Genomic DNA, 25483 nt, shown 5'->3' with positions numbered 1-25483 from the left:
ATACAAAACGATATATGATTGTCATGACAAGATTTCGAGTTTATTTGGCAGATGGAGAGTAGTTCGGATGGGTCGAACCTTAGGCGTACTTGGGGGCGTACTTCTCGTACACCTTGATGTAGGCCTCCTTGGCCGCCTCCTTCGACAGACCCTTGTGGGCGCTCCAGGCCTCGTACATGGCCTTCTTCTTGAGATCCAGGATGCCGGGCTTGTCGATGTTCACGTCGCCAACGGTGGACTGCTTGAACAGGCCGTAGAACTCCAGGAACTCGGAGTCGGTGGGCTTCTTGGAGAATTTCTTGGCCAGTTCGGCGGCTTCCTCAAAACTGACCATATTGCTGGATTTACGAGTGATACTAGTGAAGTCACTGCCCGTCAACAACTGGCTTTTATAGACCCCCATTTAGTTGGCATTACGAAATTTTAATTAATTTGAATACGGCCAGGTGCATTGCCCAATTTTATATCTACATTTGGAGACCCGAACCCGAATTTAATTAATATTTTCCATGGCACTTTAAAGGTAGATACTACTATCTGCTGGGCACTATTCTTAGTACCACAAAGATCGTGCGACTTCACCATGATAACACATGTGATAGGAACTGACTCACGTGAATAAGGTGTTAAAGCAGTGTCGATGACTGTTGGAAATCCGGGCTAGCCTTTAATTAAGTTATTTTGGGCTGTTGACTATCCAGATTTTAGTATATCATTAGCTTCGGGGCTCGACCTAATCAATCAACCAGATAGTGGGTACATAGTGTTGTGCATAGTATATGGCCGATTCAATTTTTGGCAAGTGCAAGTGGGCTGATAAGCTGCCGTCTGACTAATTATATATTTCAATGCCCCTAAGAGGAACTCTCACTTTTCATGATTACCCGGAATATATACTTTATACGATAAGGCCAAGTGGGAACTACAATTGCAATGGGGGGGCAGATAAGATTAGCGAAAGGTGTGAGCCATGTTTGCCAATATATAAATGGTGTTCACGACCAAGTCCGCACAGATTGTTTTTGTTTACCAAAACCAACTAGCTGCCAATATGCCCACCGTAAGTTTTAAGCTACTGCTAAAGCCTTTCAATTGTTTAACATTTTCCCTTTTGCAAACCTTAAGTTTGAGGAGATCGTCGAGAAGGCCAAGAGCTTCAAGAACCTGCCCACCAAGGAGGAGTTCCTAGAGTTCTACGGCTACTACAAGCAGGCCACCGTCGGCGACTGCAACATCGATGAGCCGGAGGACGAGGAGAAGAAGGCCCGCTACAATGCCTGGAAGAGCAAGGCCGGTCTGACCGCCGACGATGCCAAGGCCTACTACATCGAAGTCTACAAGAAGTACGCTCCCCAGTACGAATAAGCGGTGCACTTTCATCTGCATCTGAGAACGCCTAGTCTTAGACCTCTTCCCGTGACCCTTCTGGCGATGCATGTGGTTAGTTGTTGTAACTCTGTGTATTTATTGTAAATTTATAATAAACCAAACACCTATGCATTTAACATAAACAAAACCTCTATCAGTGCCGAACTTTCCACTCAAGTTGCCGAATGCGATCATGCGACCCACTCCCCACCTATCTCAATCTGATAGGGAGCTATCAGCCCTGATATGTTCTGTAAATTAGAAGTATAAATAAAGAAGTATAAATAAAAAAGAGAGTAATTAATTTTTGTTAAATTTCTTTCTAATGACAAACTTTTTTATATAACACAATTATTACCTGATCTTATTATTTTATTTCTCTGTGTGAAGTTTACGGAGAAGCTCTATCAACTCCTTGACTTATTTCCTTTCTGCTTATTAAATTTCTAAGGACTGTCAGAAAATCTATTTGAGTCGACTTCTCCAAGTCTGGTTATCATAAGAAGGCTTGCATCTATTTCGTGTGTCACAAATTTACCAAAGTCTTGAAATGGTCTAGTTTAAATCAAGAAATTACTAGAACTAAAAATCTATAAATTAAATTTATTTATTGCTGTTTCTTAAAATGTCTCACTCTATTTTTTTGAAAAATTAGTCATGAAGAAGACTTTGTTCTACTATGATTCAACAAATTCAACAAATATTATTAAGATGTAGGTAAATTTAATATTTCCGGTCAAGTGAAAACCAAAACCCAAAAACCTTATTTATGAAGTTATTAAATATATGTAAAGAAGTATATTTTTTTATATTTTGGCATTCATAAAAAATTTTTTAAGCAATATTTTGCTTTAAAAAAAATTAAGAATTATTTACACGCTTTCTACAAAAATATTTTACAAAACTTTAACAAAATTAAAGCACTCTTTTAGGAGATGCGTTTATAACTGTTATTAATCAACGTGCGTATTTGTAGCTCTCAGTAAACTTAACTTAAGTATATTTTTTTATATTTTGGCATTCATAAAAAAATTTTTTAAGCAATATTTTGGTTTAAAAAAAAATTAAGAATTATTTACACGCTTTCTACAAAAATATTTTACAAAACTTTAACAAAATTAAAGCACTCTTTTAGGAGATGCGTTTATAACTGTTATTAATCAACGTGCGTATTTGTAGCTCTCAGTAAACTTAACTTACTTTGTAGCAATACTGCATAAGATTTCCGAAAATACGTGGTCAAATAAGTAATTTAAAAGCCAAAACTATGTTATTAGTAAGCTTACATATACTTGCAGTATATGTTTTTTATCAGCTGATGCTGACAAAGAAGCCACGTATATACGTACACTTATAGATTTATGTCACGTTATAATCTATTAGATTAATAGGTCGTTTATAACGGGAGCCGAGAAATTCGTCATTATTTATGGGTAACCATAAAAGTTTTCCAGTCCAAAGTCGAATTCGCAGGTGATTCCAACTGTGCCCTTGGATTCTAAAACATGGTTACTTGGTGCAATAAACGATAAGTGTATCCGGGGGCTATCTTCAATATCGCTACCTTTGACAATGTCGCGCGCTTGTAGTTTGGCAACGAAATTGGCGAAATAAAGATATCGATATCTGCTGATTATCAGCAAAATGGGAATATTTTACTTGGACCAATAAACCAGCAGAAATATGAAAGAGTTTCAAAGCTATATAAGCGCGCCTAAAAGGCCTAGAAGTATTCAATCGTCTTTGCCTTTTCCAGTGGTAAGAACACATTAGTCAAGAATCCTGGTAGTTGAACTACATTTAATTCTGTATTATTTTGTTTCTTACGTCAGCATTACCAACAAGAATCCAAATTTGACAACATGGTCTCCGTAAGTATTCAGCACTTTGGATATAGTGCTAAATGGATGAAAGACTGTTAAAAGATTTTAAAGTGTTACATCAGTCTTATAGTAATGTTTTTGGAGAATAATTTAATAATCTTAAATTTCCCATTGCCAAACAGTTCGAAGAAGCCTCTGAACTCGCCAAGAAGTTCACCAAGAAGCCCACCGATGCAGAGTTCCTGGAGTTCTACGGCCTCTTCAAGCAGGCCACCGTTGGCGATGTGAACATCGAGAAGCCCGGCGCTCTGAGTCTGAAGGAGAAGGCCAAGTACGAGGCCTGGAGCTCCAACAAGGGTCTGTCCAAGGAAGCCGCCAAGGAGGCCTACGTGAAGGTGTACGAGAAGTACGCCCCCATTTACGCCTAAACTGGTTCCCGTTTCCGGGCGCCCCATTTCACCTGCCATCACCATGTTGAACAATAAAGATTATCCGAGATAACAGCATTAATCAAGTGTTTGTCCGGCTTAGCGGGATTTTATTGGAGCTTTTCGTGCAATAAGGCCCATTTCCCTCCACCACTCCTGATCCAAATATCTCCCAAGTTTTTGCGATAGGAGGTGTCCGCTCGAACTTCGATCCGAACACGATTACGTGGCTTCGCTTCAATTTGGTTTGGTTGCCTATCAGGGAATATCAGGTACTGCTATCAGTGCGGCCTGCATTATCACCACAGCGATTGCCTAACCCACTCGAGCGAAAGCTCCCCGAGATCCACCGAGAATTTCGCTGGAGCTTCGCCACACTCTCTCCATAATTCTCGCCGGTGGGGAGCTTTCTCGTTGAGCGCGATCGCGCGATATGGAAAGACTTAAATTGAAAGTCACCGCCAGATTGGAATTCAGACAGTGTTTAGTTCTGCGACAGCCAACACAAAAGTAAGTGCCCAATTTCAGTTGCCCGCGGTCTGCATTCAATTGTCCCAAAAGCCATCAACACCTATCAGTGGCCACTATTGTAGTTGTGACACGAAAAGTTCAAAACTAGATAGTGTTAAGGTGTGTGAATTTTGGGCACCTGCACCTAGGGAAATTCACAAACCAATAAGGCACTGAGCAAAACAAGTATTCCTTGTGACAATCATTCTAAAACAAATATTCTGGAATATACTATACAGAGCTTGGTTTGTTTTGAGTCACTTTGACCTTTGATGTTTGTCGCTTGCTATTTTATACGCTAATAAATTAAATAAAAGTTTACAATTGGCAAATATATTTCTAGATTGCAAGCTTTTGTAACCATATTTGGCAAGTATTTGGCTCAGTGCTCGACACGTACCAAGCCCACGCCCGAATCCATATTGGTCAAAATTGGCCAGCCAAAAAGCGGCCGTTAACGGTTTGCCCGCTCCCTTTCCAAAAATCTTGGCCCAGTGACAAATATTTGCGTCTTCTGCTTCCGCAGCATAATTTCCAAATTCTATCCAAATTATGTATTTCTGCCTGGTGAAAGTCGGACATGTGTGTGGCCCAACAAACACCCATTAGCAAAACACCCATTAGTTCTTTTAAGATCACCAGATGGGGGGCCAAAGTTCAGTTATATTCCACCTGGCTCTGTTTGGCACACGCCAGCCTCCTCATTCGGAACTGGTTTTAGTTATTATGACATAAAACCAAGCACTTTATAAACAAGACTAATTTAACTTTTTTACAATTCCACTTCTTGCAGATAAAATCTAACCCAGTATGTCCCTTTCCGAGGTAAGTACTTCCACCGAAAGATTGTGCACTGATCGCAACAGTGTACTAAATTTAGGGCGGCACTGCGCGATAAGCCTGCTGCTAATCACCTGTTCGATTGCTCCACACTCAGAAAAAATATATTTTACATGAAAAAATTTAATTCTTGAAACTTACTTCTTGAGATGAAATAAAATGTAACTTAAGTTAATGCTTGAAAAGCTGTTATAGATAGAACAATTATATAAATAAAAACTGAATTTGCTTAGGGAATCTAGAAGGATTTAAATTTACGGAAATTTTCTGATTGACTCTTGCCACGATAAAACTTGTTGAAATTACAGGCATTAAAATTAGCTTTTCCTAATAAAATTGATTTTTACAATAACAATTCTGGTGAAAACTGCATTCAAGTAACGATTTGGATTATAGATTCAAAAAGTTTTTACTAGGAGCTAAATATATTTAAGCAAATGTTCACGATATTCTTTGAAACTGAATTTTTAAAGTGTCAATAAGCAAATAAGCAAATAAAAATAGTTTCGTTTTGTATAAGGCAAAAATAAAATATACTTGTTTTAACATAAAGTAAAGATATCATACAGATTTACGGAAATAATTTTATAAAAAATAAACAGCAGTGTTTTAATTACGTACCCTATTTAAAAACCCTCCCTTGTTGGTTGTTTAGTAACATATCCACTATTTTCCCCTAGCAATTCAACGCCGCCGCCGAGAAGGTGAAGAGCCTGACCAAGCGTCCCAGCGACGAGGAGTTCCTGGAGCTGTACGCCCTGTTCAAGCAGGCCAGCGTGGGCGACAACGATACCGCCAAGCCGGGACTCCTGGACCTGAAGGGCAAGGCCAAGTGGGAGGCCTGGAACAAGCAGAAGGGCAAGAGCAGCGAGGCTGCCCAGCAGGAATACGTCACCTTCGTGGCCGGTCTGGTGGCCAAGTACGCTTAAGGGCATTCAAGCCATTAAACCACCCAACCAACCACCAATTAGCGATCTTAACTCAGCTAGAGACTATACACCTATAATGTTACCTTTAATGCGGAATAAACTTTGTATGTTAATTTTGTACTAAAAGATGTGTTGACCCCATGCATTCGCTTAGCCTGGCGCTATTTACCTGGTAAATAGAGGAAGTGGCTGAGGAGCTGCATCGCTTTTTTCATGTACTTTGGACCAAAAACTGGCGCTTGTTAGCGACGCATCGTTAATGGATATTCGAGTGTGTGTTTGCCCAAAAAGCAAACCGGGTTCAGTGTTGGGCGGAAGATATCCGGAAGCGACGACCTTGAGGCACCCATCTAAATCCGCTTAGGACTTAATAGAAGATTGACGAAAAGCTCACGATAATTAAACACGATTTTCCGTGATTCAAGTGTCATTTTCATTAAATGCTTCCGCAACATTGCTTGCAACATTTTAAATGCAGTCGGAACATCAACATGTTGCTACTTGCTGAACCGCGCAACAGGTGAAGCAGAAGAAGAAGCAGACACACAGTGAGAGAGTGAATAAAAGATCAACAACAATGCCGCCGGAGTTTTTTGTTTATGAATGAAAAGCGCAAAGGCAAAACAGCGATAAACGGGTGTGGGCAAAAGGAGCAACAATCTAGGGTAATTTCGGGGGATCGATAAAAAGATACCCTACATATGGAATCTTAAACTGGTTTAAAGATACTTTACGGTCGAGGGTAAAATTTATTTTAATTTATTTATTATTATTAAATGGCATGATTCTTTAGTCATTATAACCACTTGACGTTTCTATTTCCTAAAAGGAGTATAAGTTGTTGCTAACATTTTATTCGGGTGCAAAAAACCAAACATTACACTTTTGCGAAAATAGGAAAATTGTCTTTTCAATATAAACCAGTTCAACCAACGTTAGTTTTTTCCAAGATTAGCTTATGTAGGAAAGAGATACAAAAAAAATGATTAAGAATAATATAATTTTCAAAAAAAAAATTTTTGAATATTGTTTTAACTCAGGATATAAGCCTGGTCAAGATAGTTTATTCTGGGTTAACATACTTAAGGCCTTAACCACTTAAAAAGTGTCCAAATATTTCTACTATGTATGAAAACAAACATTTTCAAACATCTGGAAATATTAAATTAAGTTTACGATTAATTTGTGGGTGTTACGTTCATAGGATCAATTCACCTGTTCCAGAGCACGGTAGCAAAGGTGCTCGCGACAAGAAAGGTGGTCCAAAAGAGAGTCCCAGAGAACTTGGCCGCCAGAGAGAGAGCCGAGAGAGCGTCGTAAAGAGCGAGCGACCAGCGATCGTGCAAAACAAACAGGCAACAACAACCAGTCGGTGTCAGCCAGTCTGACAATTGGGCCTTTGCCGCTGCTTTATCCATTCCGCTCATTCAGTCTTCATTCGGGCCCAAACGCGTTCGCTGGCCAGCGCGCTCGTCACTCCGCTGCCAAACACCCGCCGCCCCTGCTCTCTCACTCGCTTTTGCCGCCCGCTCTCCGCTCGCCTTTCAGTGTGTGCGTGCGCACATACCTATAATGTGCATGTGTGTGTTAACAAAATGTGATTAGCAAAAATACAAAGAAATCAGGCATAGTGGAACAAGGCATTGTGGCTGAAACAACAGTCAACGTCGCAGTGGACATAAATATAAAAACAAATAATATAATGTACACAACAAAATATAAAAAACAAATCTTTAAACATATACACGAAATGCGAAAATTTGCATAAAAAGCAATGCGCTGGCGCGGCAACAAAGCGCGGCCGTAAAAAATAAATAAACGCCAACGGCAATTCTGAATTTTGTGCTTTATCGGCAACAGCAGCAACAATTAAATTAATATTGAACTACACCCAAAGTTAACAAAAGTAGCAGCCATAAAAAAAAAAAAACAACAGCAAAAACTACGGTTGCGGCTGACTTGGCCAACACAACAACACAACCATCAACGTTGTCTACCTATTTTTTGTGTTGTACCCTTTTCAAGTGTTTTTTGTTGCTGCTGCAAGAGAGATACATATAGAGAGATCCGGAGAGCAGGAACCGCAGACACAGAGAGCGTCAGAGATCGGGGCTCAACTCCGACTCCGACTTCGACCAATCCAGTTCCAGTTGGTGGCAGTGATACTGATATGACCAGCTGTCCGCCAGCAGCCACAGATGCAATCCGGTGAGTTTCGCCCATTCACCGTTGCTGCCTTGCCTTGCCTTGCCTTGCCTTGGCTTGACTTGGCTCGGCTTGGCGCATTCAAATTTCCGATTCAAAGATATAATTTTAAGCGATCTTGAACGACTTTCGATAGACTTCTCGTTTTTGATCTATCAACATTTTATTAAATGCGTCAAGATAAACCATTTCATTTTATTAAAAGCAATTTAGATTGTGGTAATAAACGTGATAAAATATTAAAAAATTTAAAATACAATTTGAATTATCAATTATTGGCTTTTAATAATTAAATTTATAGTATTATTATAGATACTTATTAAATAGATACACACAAAATAATGAAGACATTTTAAAGAAACAAGACTTTTCTTTTTAATTATTTTTCTAACATTCAAAAAATGTTGAAATATTAATTAGGTAGATATAGAAAAAATAATAGAAAGCACGTCTTCCCTTTTTAATTTACATGTCTAACATTCAATGTATATTAGGAACTAGTAGTGAACCAATAGATAAAGCCACATGTAAATAACAATTTTTAAATCAAAATAATAATTTGCGTTCCAAAGTTAAGTTTCGATTGATATCTCGATCTTAAAATTTGAAATTCAATATGAAAGTGCGTATAGACAATAGTTACCCATGATATGTCCAATTATATTTGTGTAGATCAAAGTCATTATATTTGAAAGAAAAAACATTTAATATTAGAATTTCACCGGTATTTACTTGTTCTTGTTGGGCAGGTAAAAAGTTAGCCAGGTAGCAGCCTTAGAGATTCAGCGATCGCAGGCTCCGCCAAACCCATTATAAAGTGCCAAAATTAGTGCGCCAGTGTTAGTGGGGCTTTTTGTATATTTTCGTGTGAGCTTCTTGTTGTTGTGCTAATTCGCAGCAATTTCTTCGTTCGCCGCCTTTTCATTAATAAGTTTCACGCGCCGCTCATTTTTCAACATACTCGCACTCCTTTCCCCCAACCACCCTCGTCAGTGGATCGGATTACCGTGTTGATGTTGTCTTTACTTTTCGCAGTCCCCAAATATTGGCAAAAGGGGCCAGCGGGACGAATAATTATAATTCTTTGCTAATTCCTCCGTATAGGAAGTTTTTGGCTTTGTGTGTTGGGTTGATAACATATTTTAACTGGTGATGCAATAAACGCAAAGACTTGGCTAACAACTTTGATGATTGATTTTCAATATTATCTGAGCTACAAATATTTTGTGCTATTCTGATTACCGTTCAAGAGTTTACTACCGATATCCAGAATAAAACTTGTCAAACATGATCGCAACCAGATTTTATAAATTAAAGCCATTTAGGATCAATTACAGTTGACTGGGCAGTTTGTTATTTTGGATAATTTTCGATTTCAACTGTTTGCTTAGCGCCGTATTTTCGCTTTGACTTTTGTTGTAAATTAATAAAGTGTTGTTTGGTTGGCTTATTTTGGAACTAATATTTGAATCCATCCCCTTATCAAAGTTTAGATTGTTTCCATACAATCACGACTCGATAAGCTATAATTACCGATGACATCGGCAACCCAGATTTCAGACCACAGACAAATATATTATCAATCCGAGCCATCCTTTTCTATCCCACCCAGCGGTGGCGATGACTGTCTGCGCATGCGTAGGGTAGCCAGAAATGGATTGTTAGAGGTAGTGAGTGGAAAACTAGTTTTCCGACAGCTACTAATACTAGTTGTGTTTTGCGACTGGCCGCCGCCAAAATCTCCTTTCCCCCATGCCGCCGGGCAGACTTTGAGCCGACGAAGTGTAATCACAGTCGCAAGTCGCAAGTTGCAGGTTGCAGGTTGCAGGCTGGCCACTGGCAACCAAGTGGCAGGCTGCCGAGACACTTGACGCTCCTCCGGGCACATTGGCCAGGTATGACAATGGAATGCACAAACAAGAACCAAACACTTGTCAGGCACGCAATGCGACTCGGTTTCGGAAAAGCGGAATGCTCGCTGGATCAGAATACGTATACGTCCAGTGTGACGGTTATGTGAGCCGGCGGTCCGTTTCGCGGAAACTCCCTACAAGGAGACACACGGAGGCCGTGCCACTCGGCCGGTTGGTCCAGCCCTGGCCAACAGGTAGGGTTACTCATAGCGGACCATCTCTGCTCTGTCTCCATCGGAAAATTGAGTCATTCGCACGCTCTTATGAAATACAGACGAACTTCCATAAATCGAACAGCGATCTTGTCACGTTCAAGATCTAGAACTTGCGTGCGAATGGCTTTTACCAAGAATATTCATTTATCAATTTTGCGTCATCAGGTATACATTTTTTTTAGATCTTTTCTTAAAAAATTCAATTCAAGAACCTTTTTTACCCTAAGCTGTCTATTTTTGAGGTTCTTAACTTATGTTAAAAATATATTAGTTTCACTGGTGTTACTTTTCTTGACATTGTAAGATTATATTAACCAAACTTAGATCCTAATTCTAGGAAAGCACTAGATTTAAATTTGAGTTACAAAATAAACAACAACTTAATTTGTTTTTTTTTATTTTAAAACGCAAATATCGATTTATATCTCCGAAGTTTTAAATATTGAATGATTTTGAAATTTAAATAGTTTGTGATTTAAATACATCCAGAGCGAGGTCATTACAAATTTGTTGGCCAAATCATAATGATGAAAAGGGTAGTTGGTTTGTTCATAATTTAAGAACCAAAATGTCCGAGACTAAGAAGTTGGACTGTATTAAAAAGGGCTTAACTAACTAATCTACTTGGTGGCTGTTTTACCATTTCTGAACTCTGCCATTTTGTGGAGCAATGCAAATAGAATCTAAGCGGAGAGTTATGGGGCCTCGAATTTTGGCACAGCCTTTGTTTCCACTCTGTCTCCGAAATCTGGGGACCACGGGGGCCTCCATACCCTATACCACCGTCCCCTGTCCCCTGTCCCCCGTCTGCTTCCCTCGATTGCTGGGCCTGGGGCTTCGTGTGTATTAACCTGCCGCACCGGTTTCGGTTTATGTTTTAGCCAACGCCATCATCCATTACTTATACCCAAACCCGAACCCGTACCCCTGCCCGCACATATGTGTGTTTCTATTTCTCTTTTAATTTTCTCTCGGGCGCTCAAAGTTGCTGCTGCTGCTGTTGCTGTTGCTGCTGCGACTTGTTGCTGCTTCTTTATTTATTTTTTAACCAGTTTTTCTGTTTGTTGTTGGTGCTGCAACCTGAGCGCGAATGAGCCATAAATAACAACAACAACAACCACAGCAGCCCAGTCGCTGTCTTCTGTCCCGGTTTCCAGGAAGCAAATGTCTGTCCGTCCGTCAGTCCACCAGTCCGCCAGTCCACTAGTCCGCCCGTCCTCTCGACGGCTAAAACCGTCTGCAATTCGCGTGCAGAGCCGCTTTGCCTGCCTGACTGGCCTCTATGGATTATGCAACTCTTGGGTTTTGGTTTTGGTTTTTATTTGAAAATTTAATAACCCGGGCGTTGGCGTTGGCGTCTGCTTCCTTGATGGTGCGACAGACCCGAGAAATGACTTTTCTGACAGCTTTTCAGCGCTCAGCGCCCACTCATTTGGCCAGCCAGCAAATTCCCGGGTGATCCGCTAAGTCGCGGCTAATCCCTTGCCGGAATTTTGCGCATCTAATCAAAAGACCGTGTCGCCTGCATTCCACGAAGGTCCAAAGAAGTCGACGGCAAGTTGGCCAAGAATTTAACGAGCTGGCAAACAAGCGGCCAAGTGCAAGTGGGCAAATACAAACACCTTTTGCGGGAAACCCCACGGAAAACAGAACCGAATTATTTCAGGGGAATTGTTGGCGGAATCGCTGGCGGGCCATACGGTGCAGATTCTAGAATAAACAAACTACACCGCTTGGACAGTCCTGCACTCGTTGCTAATAATTTGAAGGTTCCATAAAGATATTCGACCCATATTAGATGGCCATAAAGATAGGAGTTATGGCAAATCATAATTGGCTAGGATTTCTAGTATCACAGAATATATACGTACCTATATGGGTATGTAATCGTACGTACTCCTCGTTAAGTACTTTTGTACAAATTCCATCAGAGGCTGTGCAAGGGCATCTCGGTGCGAGTATCTAAGATAAGCATCGAGGCGATGCAACAAGTATTTAATGTCCGCGAAATATCTATATTTATACAACTATATATGCACTTTCGCGGAACGCGAGTATAGAACTGCTCTGGAACAGCAAATATTTTGGGCGAACCTCACACATTCGGACTAGTTCGCTTTTGCAAATGCCCGACGATAAGATAAAAAGTGGCTGCCAGAGACGCCTCGACTTTGGCTATGGGCCAGCGCCAAACATGGCAGTGAAAAATGCAGTGACTAAAATAAATAAATACACCCGACTAATTCTCATTTAATCAAGTCGCATTCCAACGATGTCTGATTTCTGTTGCACTTGAGCTATCAACTTGATTTAAAAAGTTTGTAATAGACAATTTAATAAGTAAAATTTTTTAAAATAAGTATTAAGAAATTACATATAAATCCTTTGATATCAAATATTTGTTTTAAATATATTATATTATAAAAATATTAATATCAATATTTTACTAAATGGAATATATAAAAATTTCTTAATTGTAATTTTAATAAAAATATTAGTATATATTCTTTTCAATTAGGATCTACACAATTTCAGTCGTTTGAAGTTGTATACAAAATATATTTATTTCTCCAAAATCCATTTTTCAATCCTTAATAAAATCTACACCTTTTTAGTTGCCACAGATGAGGAAATTGAACCAACCTAAATAGGGAGAATTCTCCAGGATGCACGAACTTTTTAATAAAGTGCTAGCCAAGCGCGATCTCTCCCGAGCCGGAGATCTCTTCTCCGTGCCGGATGCTGATATCGTAGACGACATCACGGAGGTGGTAAGTTATCCCCGAATGCTCTCTGAAATATAAACTAATTTCATTAAAATTTTTAGCTCTCTGAGATCAGTCCGATCATCTCGCATGCGGACTACGTGAAAAACAATAATGACCAGAGCGTTGTGGAGATCTGTGTGACAAGGGTGCTTTCCTGCATTCGGGAAACCCGCACTGCGGAGCGTTACTGTGCTGCTCTGGTGGATCTTCTGAAGACCTGCCTGCTGTGGAACCTCCAACCGGCGGGAACCACAAAAGAAGAGCCACCTCATGCCAAGATCGCCGCCGACATCATCTCTAGCATTTTTCTGGTAAGATTTGCTAGGATTAAAGAAAGGTTCTGCTAGTTTATTATAATATTGATATTGTTTTATTGAAACTTCTTACAGAACTATGACAAGAAAGAACTGATGAAAATAGCCCTTCCCGTCGCCGTGCAGTTTTTGCCGAAAGGAAACCGAGAGCTATCAAGAAACCTAGCCAGCTACTTGTCTCTGGCGGCCATTGATCATGCCTGTCTGCTGAGTCCGCACACGGAGTCCGTGATGGAATCCATCTTGTCGGGAAACTACGGTCTACTCCGGGTGCTCTCGCAGGTGTACGAGGTGGCTCCGGAGGCGGTGACGCCACATGCGCCGCTTCTAATGCCCCTGCTGCCGCAGTGTGATCCCCAGGAGCGGATGGCGGTGTTCCAGTTGTATCTACTAATAGTGCAAAAGTCACCCGAAGTCCTTGAATCGTGCGTTCCACAGCTTTGCGGCTTTCTGCTCGACAGCGACACCTCCAGCATCACCATGCAGATCCTGCTGAAGCTGGCCCAGCACTCGCCGAGCATCCTTATCGATCACTTCGAGCAACTGCGTCTGGCGGCCAAGACAAATCCGGGAACGATTCCGCTCTGCGCCCAGATAATGACCACCGCGGGAATCGGTAGCAAGGAGACTGCTCAGCAGGCCCTGGACTTTGTCCTGGAGCACCTGCCCACCCAGGCACTGCTGCAGCAGGAGGCCACTCGTCTCTGCTCCGCCTATCCGGTGTTGTTCACCGACAAGGTCCTGGCCTGCGTGCGTCAAAAAAACGCAGCGCTCAGTTCGCAACAGGATGTGGGAAATGGCTTGGGCAACAAAACCTCCGGCGGTGTCACTATTGTCAGCCTGAACAGCTCCAGTCCCAGTCCGCCGCCAAAGCCAGGTGATTTTAGTTATATTGTTATATATACGTTCTGCTTCTTAGTGAGAACATGTACAATGACAAGTATTATAAGAAGTTATTGTTACCGAACTGCCATCAAAGAACTAACTTTTTATTAAAAATGTACTTTTCTGATTCGCTTTTTAATACGGGTTTTCATATTTATTAATTGATTAACATGAATTCTTTGTTGTTTCTACCAAACCACAATCAAAAAATAACTAATTTTAAATAAAGAAATTATTTTACCGTTTTTTTTTTAAATACAATATGTCTTCTGTTACTTATCAATTAACAATTGCAATACTTTCTAGTTCCCATTGCCGCACCGTCCATCAACACAACTATCATTCAGCCGGCCAGCGGAGCCAGTGCCATGCCCACAGCACCTCCGGCCTCCGCCTCCGCATCCACCTCGGCGCCCATAGCCACCTCCACGCCCGTATCGGCTGCCACGCCCACTCCCCAGCATGCTGGCTACACGCGGCGTGTGAAACTGGGCGATTCGAGGAGCACAGGTCGCCTGCATCCCGCCAGCAACACGCACCGGAGTGTGACCCGGTTGAATGTGGCCAGTGGATCCGTGGGAGGACTTCACAAGAGCATGACGCGGCTGAGTAACTCGCAGATAAACCAGCAGCCAGGAGGCAGCTCCAACGGCAATGTGGTGGTGCAGTCGGGAGCCACTCCTTAAAACGGCAAGTGCCTTCAGCAATCCGCCCGTGACTCCAGTACCGCCACTGAGCAACAACGTGGTCATCACTGGACACAATCGACATGGAATACCTGTGACCTCCGGCGGAGTGACGGTGACCACGTCGCCCACGAAGGTGCGACCCCACTCCCAAGGACCCTCGACGCTGCTCAACTCGAGTACGGTGCTGATGAAGTACAGTACGGATGCACTGAACCAATCGGTGGGCTCGATCTCCATACCGCAGTCTTCGACGGCGGCCACTTTGCCGCCAGTACAGACGCAGAATGCGGTATCCGTACACCATGCCTCTCCGGCGCTGCCTCAATCATCCAGCAACGGCAATGCCAAATCGGTGATGAAACTGCCTGTCAATGGCAATGTAAGTGGTGTCCAGATGTAAACAAATCAGTTAAAAATAAGTAACGTATTTACAGAGCGAAGTGATTGTCTCGGGACCCACCACCAATGTGGCACCTCGGCGCAGCGACAATACCAGTCGCACTCTACTGAATGCCAACAGTGTGATGGACCAGCGGATGAGCACCTTCGAGCCATACCAGATAATGCGTGATCCTGTCCAGCAATTCTGCGAGAAGAACTTTAACTCGATTAAGTCGTACATGGACGAGGTGTCGCAGCATTTGCCGCCGCCCACGCGCTGCAGCATCGAGGGTAAGTCCTTGGAGGTCCTTCTCCCGCAATCTCTAACTCCTTTCCCCCACCATCCCCCACATAAATACACACACACCCCGCACACAAACACATCACACAGTTTCCAATGAATTCGCAGAGCGTCGGACCAAAAAGGTGGCCAAACTGCACTTCGCCTGCCAGATTCGTGGACCCCATTGCCTGTACTCCAAGACTTGCTTCACGATGCGAACGCGAAACCCCAAGACCTGGATACATATGATGTTCTTGGACTTTCAAGTGCGGCATTTTGTAGGTTCTAAAACAACTTAAAGTTAAACGACATCATTCTCATCTCGTTTTATTGCTGTGTTTTAGGTCAAGGAGAAGTGCGTGCTGAGCACGCGTGAGTCTGGCATTAGCAATCTCAAGAATATCTGGCAGATACTCAAGTGCGAGAATCGCAGCTTCACCGAACTTGTCACCAGCCAGTTTCCACAGGTCAAGGTGGGTTCCTTCTTAACAATAAAACACTTAAATCTGCAGGAAATTCTTCTGTTTCGGAAAAGGATAACGAAGATTCTCAACTCAAAACTTAAAAAAACATAAATGATAAACCTTTTCAAAAATACCAAAATTCGCACATAGCAACCTTTTATTTTTAAATGTTTTAGGAGTTAAATTTATTTTTTGCACTAGACAAGGATAATGAAGATTTTAAAACCACAGTTAAATGTAGCTATTTTGTTTAAATTACAAAATATGATTACTTTGTTTGACATCTTTTGTAATTTAACCGAAATTGCTACATTTAACTTTAATTTTAATCTTTTCTTTTTATTCTGAAATGTGTTTTCCAAAATAAATAGATTTATTAATCGATTTTTTTTCATTGATCTTGCAGGACCGGGAGATCCTGGTGAACGAGCTGCGCCACTCGGGCTTCCTGGACGTTTTTGAGGTCTCCAAGACCGACAAGTCCAATCCGAACTGCAACGAGTTGGAGTACCAGTGGGGCTGCTTCCTGTGCAACCATCCGGATAAGGCAGTGGGATTCCTTAACGGCAGCAATCAGCCCATGATCGAAGGTCAACTGAAGGAGAAGAAGGGCAAGTGGCGACTTTTCAGGCGATGGCGCACGCGGTACTTTACCCTGTCCGGAGCACATTTGTCCTGCAAGGGATCTGTGAGTATACCACATAAATGGAACACCAAAAGATACTAAATCCAGAACTCATTTCAGAGCGGTGGCGAGAGCATCGATGTGAACCAGATACGATCGGTGAAGGTGTCGCGGGGTGCCCGCAACATACCCAAGGCCTTCGAGATCTTCACCGCCGACCAGACATTAATACTCAAGCCCAAGGACGGCAAGAATGCCGAGGAGTGGGTGCAGTGTCTCAGCATCGTAGTGGCCCACTCACAGGCGCGCGACAATCCCACGGCCAAGACGAACAGCTTGCCGGCCCGCAGCATGGGCAGCAGCAAGCCATCCTTTTAGGATGGATGGATCCCATAGTAGTCCCCTCCAGATCCATCCCAACCCAACCCCATTGTGAGATTATTTGTAAATGTAAAGACAGAGCAACGGCAACACACAAAAGACAAAAACATACAAAAGGAACAGCGAGCAGAGGACTCTGCTGTCTATTATACATACACACCATATATAATACTATATATAATTCTTTTTATATCGATATATATATACCTTAGGCCTACGCCATTAGACTTATCTAGTGTGTACTTACCATTTCAAGGGATTTCTAAAATTTTGCGAAATTGTTTTTATCATTTATAGTTGATTTTTATACATATGTATTTAGTTTATGCTTATTTATTGTACGTGTATTAAACAAACAGCTTGCTTTCGAATTCGAACGCATTAGTTATCATTTCAGTACGCGGGGTCTGGCCTAGTCTAAACCCTTTTTTCACCTTCCACTAATGACTGAATAGCAAATTGTAGCTGCAATTATAGTTTTGGCAATGCGGCAAGGTATTCGGTTTGAGGCATGCCGTATCTCAAAGGATATTTGTGGCGTTTACCTATAAGCAAATGTTCGCTTCTTCGAACAAAACTAATTTATTCTAAGTCTGCTTTGTGATTGGCGTTATTTTGCATAACTAATGTGGCATGATGGAGCATTTATTTTTAAAGTGCTACTCAACTTAACTGTAGGATAAATTTATTTCTAGGAATTTGCATAATACTTGAGACCGAATACTGGTTAAGCCATTACTATTGAACAGGGCCACAGAAAAACATTTTCAGACGAAAAGTATGCAGCATAGAAATTTGTAAATGTTGCAATGCATGCTACATAAGTGAAATGCAATAACTAACTGAAATGTATTTTAAGATCACTTGTGCAGTGACTTTTATAAATTTAGTCGACATATGGAATGCAATGATTTCTTTAAAATATACTTTTCTTTGGACGTGGCTAAAACATCTAGAACTGCAATCGATGCCAGTTTCGCTTTGAATTGGACGCAAACATTTGTAACTAACTACGTAAAAGTACCCTACGCTCAAGATCTAATAGTTAACTAGACGAATAACAACAGTTTTTGACACAATTCAAGGCGTGGTGGACGGCACATCGCCATTGGCATTGTGATCCGTTTCGTTGAGTTCGAGCAGCTGCGTCCAGTTGGCATTCGTCCTGACGACCTCGATGTCCTGCCGCAATTGCTGGAGCGGGGCATGCAGCTCCATGAGCAGACCATCGTCCAGGACACGGGACACATGCTCAAGTTGATTGGCATAGATCCTAAGGCGTTCCACATTATTGTTATCCTGATGTATGTTTTGGATCTAAATAATATTACGTTTTTAATGTGAAGATTAAAGCTAAGTGGGAATAATGTCACCTGGCTGCCAGCCATAGTTTGGAGGTATCCGCTGACTCGTGGATCCTGCAGCTGCCCGCCCGCCTGCCACATCTTGAGCAGATTGAGGATTCCCAGGACATCGCCCTGCTCGGAGTCCTGGCTTGGGGAAAGCAGTCGCATGGGCGGGAACTCCGTGGTGGGCGACAGCTTTTTGTAGCTGCTGCAGAGTGTGCTCAGAGTGCAGATGTCCTCGTTGAGACGCTAGCCAGGATTAGCGAGGAATGACGGCGATGTTGGAGAAGCAGTAGCGTAGTGGTTACATGGCAATTAGTTTGAGGGTCTCATTTTAAACGAAATAGTGCACTTTTGAACTTGATTTGCGACTGTCGTACCATTGAGAAGTCGTTTGATGATGTTTGTTTGATGATTGTGGTGATGATGATGAAACAATGGTGAAAGAAATTATATCGAAAGATTGTTCAACAGCTACGACTACGGCAAAGAGAACTCAAGAAGTAAATAAGCCAGGTAATTTATTCAAAATTAAGCTCTACAACTAAACTAAATTAATAAAATAAAATAAGATCGTGATCGACATATGAGAATATATCTGGCGTGGCAAAACGATAACGATATATAGAAATGTCTTCGAAGGAGGAGCAACACAAAAGTCCAAAAAACGCTCGGCGGCAATCAAGTCTTAAAACCTTACGTCGATCTCGTTGCGATGGCGCTGCATTTCGGCCTTGGCGCCGCCAAGGTCACTGCCCTTGATCATCAGCTCCTGGGTAGCGTCCATGAGTTCGTCCTGCAGCTTCAGATTGATGTCCTCCAAGTCTTTTAGTTTCTCCAGCATGTCCTCCTTATGCTGCTGCAGTTTGTTCCTAAAACAAACAAATAATAATGTAAATTCCATTGTATAACACATTTTTTACGACTTACTTGTCAACTATCAATTGCTGTATGCAATTGTCGTTGTCCAGCTGAACCAGTCGCAGGACCTTGAGCAATTTGGTCACCAAGGTGTCCACTTCGATCACCTGATCCACCACAGCCTGAGCGGTACTGTATTCCATTAGCGAGGGCAACTCGGCCAGCTCCGCCAGTGAATCATGGCAACTCAGCTCCTCTGTGTTACACTGATCGCGAGGACTGTGATGGTAATAGTAACAATATAGGTAAGAGGTCTTGTATAGAATCAGCTAAAGTAACTCACTTCATGGGCAGGCCATTCATCTTGTGCATATGCAGCTCCATTTGCTGCCTGTTGGTGATGGCCTGGGACAACTGCTGCAGGGAGTCATCGCCTCCTGTTCCTCCATTCAAATTGTTCTGATGGCTACATTGACTAATCAATTCCGTGGGCAGCTCTATCTGGGATATCATTCCCGTGCAGGAGGAAACCATGTTGTGCGAATGCGAATCCGGGTGAACCACATCCTCCAACACATTGTCCATCATCAGGAGGCAGGTTCCGTCTCAGAGTCCAGCATTTCCGTGGAATCGGAATCGTCTGAGGGGGTTTATGAAGTTAAAATACAAAATCTAAGGTATGTTATGCTCGACCTACCTCCATTTCCCTGAGGCTCATGAGCCGTGGCTCCTGTGTTCCCCGCCTGAGCCGATCCTGCTGCCACTCCGTTCCGTTTTCCCGTCTGGCGAAGAGACAACCGCTTGCCGGAATGGGTGGTGGCCTGGCGAATGGCACCGATGACAGCGGCTATAAAGGACTGATTGCGCTGGGGAGACAAGGAGCCATCACTGGCCAGGACCAGGGTGTGAATGGCATCGCCAGTGGCTGCAGGGCAGATGGGCAGGTCCAGGCCATTGGGCCTTTGGCCGTTCTGAACCTGCTCCGATTCCGCTTGGAAGCGAATGTCCTGGAAATATCATCAATATCATCAATAAGTACTGAATAAGCAGCTAAACAACACTTACCTCCAAGTCCTGCTCGGAAATACTGTAGGAGTAGACCAGTTGCTCCACCAGTCCATCCAAACGGGAGTGCAATCCCGACAGGGCAGTGGAAGCCCCGGCCACCGAAGCATTCTGCTGGTGAATTAGCTCCCTCGATTTGTTCTCCAAGGCGGAGAACTTAGTCTGCAGCAGACGGTTCTCCTGGCGACGCTGCTCATTAAGCCGCACCAGATGCCGGCACTCATCGCGCAGCACTTTGGCCTCCTCCTCGCGATTGGCCAACTGGGATTTGACGGCTTGGTAGTCGGCTTCCAAGTCACGCAGAGCATCGCACTGGGCTGCCTTCTCGTGTTGCAGGAAATCCTGCAGTTCACTGGACTCCTGTTCAATGGCGGCCTTTTCCTGCAGCAGCAATTGCTGAGTGGCCAGGGATCTTCGCATTTCCAGCTGCAGGGCGCGACACATGGACCTCAGCTGACCGATCTCCTGCTGGCGCTCGAAAAGCTCATGGCCACTGATCTGGATCTGGGACTCCAGCATGAGGAGACTGTCGTGGCCACTGCCATCGCCACTGTCCTCCGACGTGGGTGTGCCCGCACTGGCACTCGCCACTCGCGCCAGCTCCAGCATGCCCATCACCCGCTCCGTATTTAGGTGCAGCTCCTGCTGCATGGCCAGCTTCTCCTCCCGCTCGCGCTGCAGTTTTCCACTTAGCTGGCGCACCTCCTGACGCAGCTGCTCCAGCTCAAAGTCCCTCTGATCCGGCTCTGCTTGGGTGCTCTGATTCCGCTGCTCCACGGCGTCCAGGGCACGGGTTTGCAGCATGCCACCGCCCAGCACTTGCTCCAGATCCTCACTGGTAAGAGCCGTTTGCACGGCTGTCTCGTGATAAATTCGTGTCCTGGGCATCACCGGCTGAGGTCTCCGCAGGGAATTAACCTTGGCGGTGGCGGGAGCCAAGCTCCTACGACTCGTCGGAACCACCATCACGGAGGAGGTCATGCGGGAATCCACGGCTGCTCGGCTGATGGAGTTGCTTCTGGACAGACGACCACCGGTCAGATCCTCCACGGACTGCTGCTTCCGGCGACGCGGTAGCGTTCCTCCGGGCGCAGGACTGCCCCGCATCCTGTTTGCCGTCACTTCGGGGGTCACTGACATCCCGCGACGAGCTGCCCCCCGATTCGCCGGCCAACGACCATCGTCTGAGGGAGTTCCCGGTGTTCTAGCTCGACTCAGGGAGGGAGTGCGCTGCACATGGGTGAGCCGCTGGACGGACTGGGCGCGATTCAGGGCATTGGGCAGCGTATCCGGTTTCTGGGGGCGTGCCAGGCGGACCGAAGTGGGCGTGGCAGTGGAGCTGGGCACTCGAAAGGAGGAGGAGGTCGAAAGGCGCGACTTGTTCGAAGCGGAAGTGGTCGGCGTTCCCGGCGCCGCACTATTTCTGGGCAGGCTTTCGGCTCTCTTTAAGTTGGCCACTCGACCACGCAATTGATCCTTGGCCGGAGTTCCCATGGGCTCCGGCTCAAACATGGCCACTTTCTTCTTCACCGAACCAGTTCTCCTGGGCGGCGTCGTCTTTTCACTGCCCGTCTCACTGGGAGTTTGGGTCACAGTGGCCACCTTCAGTTCGCAGCTGTCGTAGATCTCCTCTAGACCATTGCTGCTGGTGTAGCCGCCACTGGTGCTGCTCAGGCCACGTTGCAGGGTGACCCGCGACAGGCAACAACTGGCCACATCCAGCCCACTGTCGCTACCATCGCAATTGCTCGGCGTGACCACGGATTCGCTCAGCTCCAGGCTGCTCATGCCCACAATCAGCTGCTGCTGCTCCTCCAGGCAGACCAAATGCTGCTGTTACCTCCGCTTGCGATGCCATCTCGAACAGAGTGGCGGACATGGCCGAGCACTAGTCCTCTGTGGATGTAAAGAAATGGAAAAGGAGAGATGGTTAGTCGAGCACTGGAGAGCAATAGATTTTTTAAATGTTATGTGTAGCACACACGATTTTTAAGAAATATTTAATTTTACAATCGATGTGACTAGCGCAGTTAATTATAAGTGAGGTATTCAAAAAAAATTCAAATATTGTTTCTAATTTACTATAGCGCATTTAATTGTAAGTTTTATAGTTATACGATATATATTTGACATCCTAGCACCTCAAGTAAAAACTTATTATTTAATGTGCTAGTCACGAAAAATTAATCTAAATCTTTTTAATCTCATTACTAATTTTTTATTGAGCCATCCCCGATGTCTTTTATTTATTAAACAAAACTGCTTGTAAGGAAGGATTAAAAAAATAAAACTAATATATTTATTGTATCTATTTAACTAGTATCCAATTACAGCAATGATCACATCAAATCAATTTAACATTTTACGTATTAATTTTTAATAAAATGCTTTATCTTAAAATCTTGGGATCTGTTATAGACTTTAACAAAACAATTGATAAAAGTCAAGTAACAGATGATTATTTTTTGCAAAATCTTTTTTCCTGTGATTCACAGTGATTCACTTGGGGCGACCCACATATCGGGATGCGTATTTTTGGGATGCTGGCATTTCGGACCGATCCCCATTTCCCGCTCCCATTCTCTCGGCATGCGACACAAAACAAGTTGCATGCCACCGACCTTTTCCCGAATGCAAAAATAGGATTTGTCGAATACAATTCATTTTTTCGGTCAAGTTGCTCGGCACGCAACCCAACAGATGGACGATGGACGACGGAGGACGGAATCGTGACCAGGACAAGTCGGTTGGATATGATTGACTTGAACTAGTTTACAGGAAAACGACACAGCACGAAATGTTATGCACCTGCCGACATCCCAACGAACTGGGCCAGCGCCTGGGTCTGTCGCAAATAAATTATGAGGAGCATTGTCTCGTGGGGTCGTCATCGTCATCGTCGTCATCGTCGTTATCGTCGAAATACTTGAGGTTGTCTGTGCCAGCACACACGTTTATTTGGCTGTGGCTGTGGCACGTTGACCCACCTCGCAGACAGATGTGGCCCATCATCATTGCGGAACTTTCCAAATTCGCAACCAATTTGGTATGCCACATTGTTGTGCCAGAAATTTGCTTCGCAATTCGCACTTTATCACAGCCTTCATCATTCTAGTTGAATCGCATTGAGATTCATACCAGACCAGGTCAGTCTGGCTTATTGAAAAGTGATTTTTATTTTCGCAGGGTCAAAAGGGTGCTAATAAAAGCTAATTATCTCGAACGTTTCAGCATTTGAATGTTTTCGAGTATAACAAAGTATCAACTAAGATTAAACAAATTTTAGTCCTAGACTTAGTTTTAACCTAAAAAAACATGAAACCTAACTTTCGTTTATTAAAAAAAGAATTATAAAACGATCCTGTCTTTATGTTTTTAGTTTTTAAATAATAATAATTGATGTTCTGAACCCTATTCTTGTAAGCTATGAACATGTACCGAATTTAAGTAATATACATTTAAACCGAGTAAGGGTATTTAGCTTTCACCACATATAAATTTAACTTTTGTTTAATTTTCTTGCTTGCTTGGCTTTATATTACGGTCCCAGTTAGACACACGTCATTAGCGTCATGTTTGTTATGCGATCTCCCAGAGATTTGGGCAAATTTTGACGATTTCATCACGGCGGAGGTGAGTTTGAGTGCGAAGGGAGATCTTAATGAAGTTGCTCTAGTTTTCAGCAAATTGGAAGTTTATTTGAGGCGAATTACCGTGCACAGCGAGTGCCCACACGACCAAACCTGGCCAATTGCCAACCGGTTTAGGAAAGGAATGCCCTACCCCTCTTTCTCTACCCGTTTTTTATTATTTTTTCAATTTTCTCCAGCCAGAGTGGAAGATCCTGCAAACGACCTTGTTTACGATATGTTAAAGGCTGTCTCAAGTCGTGCCCGCCACTCGGGCAATGCTCGAGTTGACTTTAAAGAGACGGTTCGTTGCAGCCGGCTTGGCTCGTTTTCCCATCTCGAAATCCAGACAAGACAGCCCCCTAATGAAGACCACTCGAAAGCGCTGATGGGGAAGAGCCTCCAAGAGCCTCCTCCTCACTGACCCCCCAGTAGGGTGCTAAGAACGGCAAAGCGAAGCCATAAACAGTCACATGTCCACACAGAGATACAATGCTATACAAACACAAAGTATCTGCTGGATACTGGATACACATTCAGTACCAAGCGGAGAAGGGCAAAGGAAGGGAAGTCGGGATTGGGAAAGCGAACGGGAATGAAGTTGTCGCCGGTAATCCACGAATCGATCGAAGAGCCATGGCCCTGACAGTGAAAGATGCAAGTCTGCCGAGATGCCAGTAGAAACTCGTTTCGCATCTGAGACTGAGACTAAGTCGAAGTCGAGTCTGTCACTATGTCGGTGCCAAGGCGCTTGGCGCAATTGTGTGAATAAACCGGAACTGACGTCGCATTTGTGCAGTGAGAAAAAACAGGACAGGTTTAAATTTTTATTAAATGTAATAAAAACAGCTACAAAGATTTCCCTTTAATATTTATTTAAAATCGATTAGCACATACAAGTTTTCGTTAACATAAGAAAGTTATATAAAAGGCTTTTGATTTCAAATACTGGAATCATTTGTGGAAATTTTTGTTATTAAGACGTTTTTTTTTAAATGTTCTAAATTGGCTTTATAATTTTTATTAATTTTAATAACATTTTGTTTTGACATGATAAGTTTTTTGTGTTCCATATGCACTATGGCAATACAACTATACAATTTTTAGCTTTTTCTGCGGTGTATGCACATGCATGGTACTTTGTACAATATGGCAAAGATGCAACAATGTTTTAGCGAATAATAGTTCAAGGCGAAAGCTATATAAGTACATAGGAGACCACACTCGTTGAGCGGGGAGAATAGAAACCCTTGAGGGCGATTTCGTCACGGCACATTAACTCCAATCAATGGGCAAACTATTCCTCGCAGAGAGGCCGCTAATTCGATTAAGGCGCTCGACAGAGCTAGAATATACTTGTAGCCCGGGCACCGATGTCGCTGACTTTGCCAAGTTAATTGCACTTAGCCGCGCTGTTTGGATGGGAAATGGAAAATGGGAAATGGGAAAAGTTGCAGGAGACGCAAGTGCCACAAGTGCCGCGCTTAACGCTTCGCTCGGCATTAATTGCGGCGTTTGATGTCTCTGATGCGTCGTCTGGCAGTGACTGTCAACGGTCACA

At 43.3% G+C, this 25483-nt stretch overlaps 7 protein-coding genes across 8 annotated transcripts in view; 4 read left to right on the top strand and 3 right to left on the bottom strand.

Moving 5' to 3' along the window:
• The window catches only part of LOC128257231 (acyl-CoA-binding protein-like), a 67836-nt gene extending 64139 nt beyond the window's left edge, over window positions 1–3697 (top strand). Inside the window, exons 1-3 of one of the 2 annotated variants that reach the window (XM_052988162.1) lie at window positions 3031–3126; window positions 3201–3239; window positions 3374–3697. In XM_052988162.1, coding sequence (XP_052844122.1) covers window positions 3052–3126; window positions 3201–3239; window positions 3374–3619 — 360 coding nt within the window. In that variant the 5' untranslated portion in view covers window positions 3031–3051 and the 3' untranslated portion in view covers window positions 3620–3697. Of the gene's footprint in view, window positions 1–3030; window positions 3127–3200; window positions 3240–3373 lie in introns of those variants that run through there. The other variant, XM_052988163.1, reaches the window with a different exon arrangement.
• LOC128257230 (pupal cuticle protein Edg-78E) overlaps window positions 1–19225 on the bottom strand; it is a 67573-nt gene extending 48348 nt beyond the window's left edge. The window contains exon 1 of the mRNA XM_052988160.1: window positions 19221–19225. The gene's annotated coding sequence lies outside the window, so the exon portion shown is untranslated. The remainder of the gene's footprint in view (window positions 1–19220) is intronic.
• Window positions 19–334, bottom strand: LOC128257234 (acyl-CoA-binding protein). The gene has a single exon (XM_052988166.1). The coding sequence runs from the start codon at window positions 332–334 to the stop codon at window positions 80–82; it is 255 nt and encodes an 84-aa protein (XP_052844126.1). The 3' UTR covers window positions 19–79.
• On the top strand, window positions 923–1549 carry LOC128257232 (acyl-CoA-binding protein). The gene is made up of 2 exons (XM_052988164.1): window positions 923–1060; window positions 1126–1549. The coding sequence occupies exons 1-2, from the start codon at window positions 989–991 to the stop codon at window positions 1363–1365; spliced, it is 312 nt and encodes a 103-aa protein (XP_052844124.1). The 5' UTR covers window positions 923–988; the 3' UTR covers window positions 1366–1549.
• Window positions 4003–6024, top strand: LOC128257233 (acyl-CoA-binding protein homolog). The gene is made up of 3 exons (XM_052988165.1): window positions 4003–4129; window positions 4923–4954; window positions 5650–6024. Exons 2-3 carry the CDS (start codon window positions 4940–4942, stop codon window positions 5896–5898), a joined length of 264 nt encoding a protein of 87 aa, XP_052844125.1. The 5' UTR covers window positions 4003–4129; window positions 4923–4939; the 3' UTR covers window positions 5899–6024.
• Window positions 7312–17392, top strand: LOC128257218 (protein melted). The gene is given in 11 exon segments (XM_052988143.1): window positions 7312–8106; window positions 12847–13002; window positions 13059–13310; window positions 13389–14190; window positions 14505–14881; window positions 14883–15266; window positions 15322–15559; window positions 15678–15829; window positions 15896–16024; window positions 16422–16703; window positions 16761–17392. Coding segments are annotated over 10 exon segments (2979 nt in total). The 5' UTR covers window positions 7312–8106; window positions 12847–12897; the 3' UTR covers window positions 17019–17392.
• On the bottom strand, window positions 17300–22172 carry LOC128257215 (uncharacterized). The gene is given in 9 exon segments (XM_052988123.1): window positions 17300–18338; window positions 18395–18616; window positions 19068–19239; window positions 19298–19507; window positions 19572–19827; window positions 19830–19868; window positions 19926–20235; window positions 20294–22129; window positions 22131–22172. Coding segments are annotated over 9 exon segments (3324 nt in total). The 3' UTR covers window positions 17300–18101.
• Window positions 22173–25483: the final 3311 nt, after the last annotated feature.

Source organism: Drosophila gunungcola, assembly GCF_025200985.1.
Source record: "Drosophila gunungcola strain Sukarami chromosome 3L unlocalized genomic scaffold, Dgunungcola_SK_2 000002F, whole genome shotgun sequence".
In the NCBI taxonomy this organism is placed as follows: Eukaryota; Metazoa; Arthropoda; class Insecta; order Diptera; family Drosophilidae; genus Drosophila; species Drosophila gunungcola.
This window is presented reverse-complemented; position numbering and strand designations above follow the sequence as displayed.

Coding starts and splice junctions, on each gene's coding strand:
- LOC128257232 (XM_052988164.1), top strand. CDS start 989: ATGGTGTTCACGACCAAGTCCGCACAGATTGTTTTTGTTTACCAAAAC. Junction 1,061..1,125: donor TAGCTGCCAATATGCCCACC/GTAAGTTTTAAG, acceptor GCAAACCTTAAG/TTTGAGGAGATCGTCGAGAA.
- LOC128257234 (XM_052988166.1), bottom strand. CDS start 334: ATGGTCAGTTTTGAGGAAGCCGCCGAACTGGCCAAGAAATTCTCCAAG.